We start from the raw sequence: 2,782 nt of genomic DNA, 5'->3' as shown, positions 1-2,782 counted from the left end.
CTATGTATAAGCGCCCTGGTTTAACTGTTGACGACCGTTATTGTTTTAAATTTTCGAGAATGCGCACAAGAGCCGGAAGTCCGTGATTCGCGGGTCTCCTAATAATAATAATAATAATAATAATAATAATAATAATAATAATAATAATAATAATAATAATAATAATAATAATAATAATAATAATAATAATAATAATAATAATAATAATTGATTTATTTCTATCGCGCCAGCTACATTAAAATATGATCACCGAAGCGATCCTGCTATGGCTGTGGCAAGAGTCCGTGTTGTTGGTAGGTGTTCATAAGTATTCATGGCTCTTGGTGCTGACCAAAAGAACCGCGGGCTCTCGGGACGAAAACGGGCCTTCATTTCCGCTGCTAGCCGAAAGAATCACATTCTCTAGGAACGAAAAATGATTCACCTGTTCAAAATTCTTGATCGAGATTAAACAAAGCTTGCCGATAAGGAAGCAGCATAAATTGTGGAATTCTCTCCCGTCTCCCACTATAACATAGTCGTTCTACTCTTACTGATTTCCTCTCCTTATTAAGTAATTAGAGCGGAAAAACCTTATCAAAGACGCTTATCAAAGACTCGAAAATACCTAAAGTCTCTAGTCTGAAGCTAAAATTATGGAGCAAACATTTTGTTGTCTTTGGCACAACGCGTCTGTGTTTTTTTCTGCCACAGAGTGAATCACTCTTTGACGGATTCTCTTTCAGCAAACGCCAAGGGTCTTTTATCCGGCCACCACTCCGACTTTCGGGATGAGATTTCTCCTAAAAATTTAATGAGTCATACATTTATTCATTAATTCAAAATTTTACAGAAATATAATCAAGGGAAAAGCAAGCCATATAAAGACTGTCATCATAAAATACGGGTTTTTTGTGAACTTGTAGTAGTATTTATATCGAAACTGAGCATTCGTGAATATAATTCGGTTCAATGGAGTGGAAAGTGAATCAAAGAAAGGCAAACGTATGTGAGACAAACAAGCTTGAAGAAAGTCTTTGGTACTCAACACATATTTAAATCACAAGCTTTTTACTCGACAGAAAGCAATCACAAAGTGAGTTCATTCGGGCAACTTCAGAACCGATATCCCCTGCGCTGAAAGTCCTGGAGATGGAAACGTACCTTTCTCGTGTCCATTTCCACTATCTTCGAATTTTCTGTCCATGCATCGTCCGTGAAACCAGCCCCGAGCCACATCAATAGTGAGGATCACGAGGGTCAGTCCACAGAAGATAAACACGACTCCAGCAAAAACTGGCCAATTTTGTGAGTTGAGTTCTTGGCTTTTGGATCCCGCCGCATTTCCTGCTCCCTTAAGCTTCTGCATTGGAGGTAAAATGTAAGACCTTGCTTAACAAAAGCTGCAGGAACTTTCCACGGAAACATCGGAATTAGGCGCAATCAAGAGAATATGAGGCAAGAGAGCGAATCCCTTAGTCCCGAGAGAACTATTTCAAGTTTGTTTTTTTGCTGCCAAGGTTATCTGTCCATAACCGCGCTGTTCACTTTGTTACTAATAACCGAGCGATAAATTGTTATATGGCAATCGGTTCTAGGGATAAAAGGAGCACTCTCATTGAAAACAACAAGTAAAGCAAAGTGACACACTACAACACCAACCCGATGTGGCCAGCACGTCACGCATGCCCACAACCATTTCGCCGAGTTCAATGGCAGCCATGGACATCTGTTTCGGCCTTATTAGGTCTCACCAGGATGGCATAACCAACATACCAGACTGGTGTTTCAGGCACCCAATTAAGTGGCATTCCCACATAACAAATGCCCCCGCCTGGTAAGTTGGCTATTCTCAGTTCTCAAACCCATAAAACACATCTTCTGGCCCCCCAAATTTTGCATAATCGGTGTTTTCAATTTCTCTTAAGACTTGAAGATGTCCCAAGAGAAATCGAAAACGATGCCTTTGCCAAATTTGGGAGGTAGAACAGGTGCATTATGGGATTTGTGAAAGTTGAGAATGCCGCGCTGATGAGGCCTAACAAGGCCGAAACAGCTTTCCATGGCTGCCAATGAACCGGACGAAATGGTTGTGCGAGGACGGACAACTTCGAGCGAAGGAAAATATATACAGTAAAAATTCTAAAAATGATAAAAAATTATATAAAAACGTTTCGGTCTGTGACCTTCATCAGTTGCAGTGCAAGTGATTAGTAAATTACAATTTCCTTAAATAAGTTTACAGTATAAAAGATAACAAAACAATGCAAAGTTCATTATATAACAGGGCGTGGTAACACATATTCGCAAAAAATTAAAAAGTGATGAACAATCGGTAATTACTACGCGTGAAACCAATGACTATACGAAACAAACCCACGGGGAAAACCAAATCGAAAGATAAAATAAAAGAATACAAACATATAAATAAAATGAAAAGAAAAAATAAAAGGCTGTCGAGTCCACTTGAGAATGTAAAGGAGCTAGCGTTAAAAATGAAATGGCGAGAGATAAAACAAAATTCCTAATCAGAGCCCCTGAAACCATGCCGTGACCGGGCACAAAAGGCGCCCCAAACTGGGCCCTTAAACAGCAATATTGTAATAAATTCCCAGATGGGGGCCCCCGCCTAATTTACATGTGATCTCTACGTTAATTGTAGTTTATTCTTTTTTTCGAGTGAAATTCCCGACGCATATTCAAGCCAAAAGATGCCAAAGAAAACAACTGTGCACTCCAATATGCCTCTTTAGTGATAAGGAGTTTCTCGATGCTGTTGACAGTCTCCTGCACTTGATCAATA

The 2,782-nt window shown here is 39.6% G+C and overlaps 1 protein-coding gene across 1 annotated transcript in view; it reads right to left on the bottom strand.

Moving 5' to 3' along the window:
• Positions 1 to 677: 677 nt before the first annotated feature.
• Positions 678 to 2,782, bottom strand: part of LOC138041508 (uncharacterized) — a 9,515-nt gene continuing 7,410 nt past the window's right edge. The window contains exons 4-5 of the mRNA XM_068887254.1: positions 1,144 to 1,342; positions 678 to 782 (exon numbers count right to left, since the gene is read on the bottom strand). Coding sequence (XP_068743355.1) covers positions 700 to 782; positions 1,144 to 1,342 — 282 coding nt within the window. The 3' untranslated portion in view covers positions 678 to 699. The remainder of the gene's footprint in view (positions 783 to 1,143; positions 1,343 to 2,782) is intronic.

Source organism: Montipora capricornis, chromosome 3, assembly GCF_036669925.1.
Source record: "Montipora capricornis isolate CH-2021 chromosome 3, ASM3666992v2, whole genome shotgun sequence".
NCBI lineage: Eukaryota > Metazoa > Cnidaria > Anthozoa > Scleractinia > Acroporidae > Montipora > Montipora capricornis.
The sequence above is the reverse complement of the archived record's forward strand: the minus strand, read 5'-3'. Positions and strand labels throughout refer to the sequence as shown.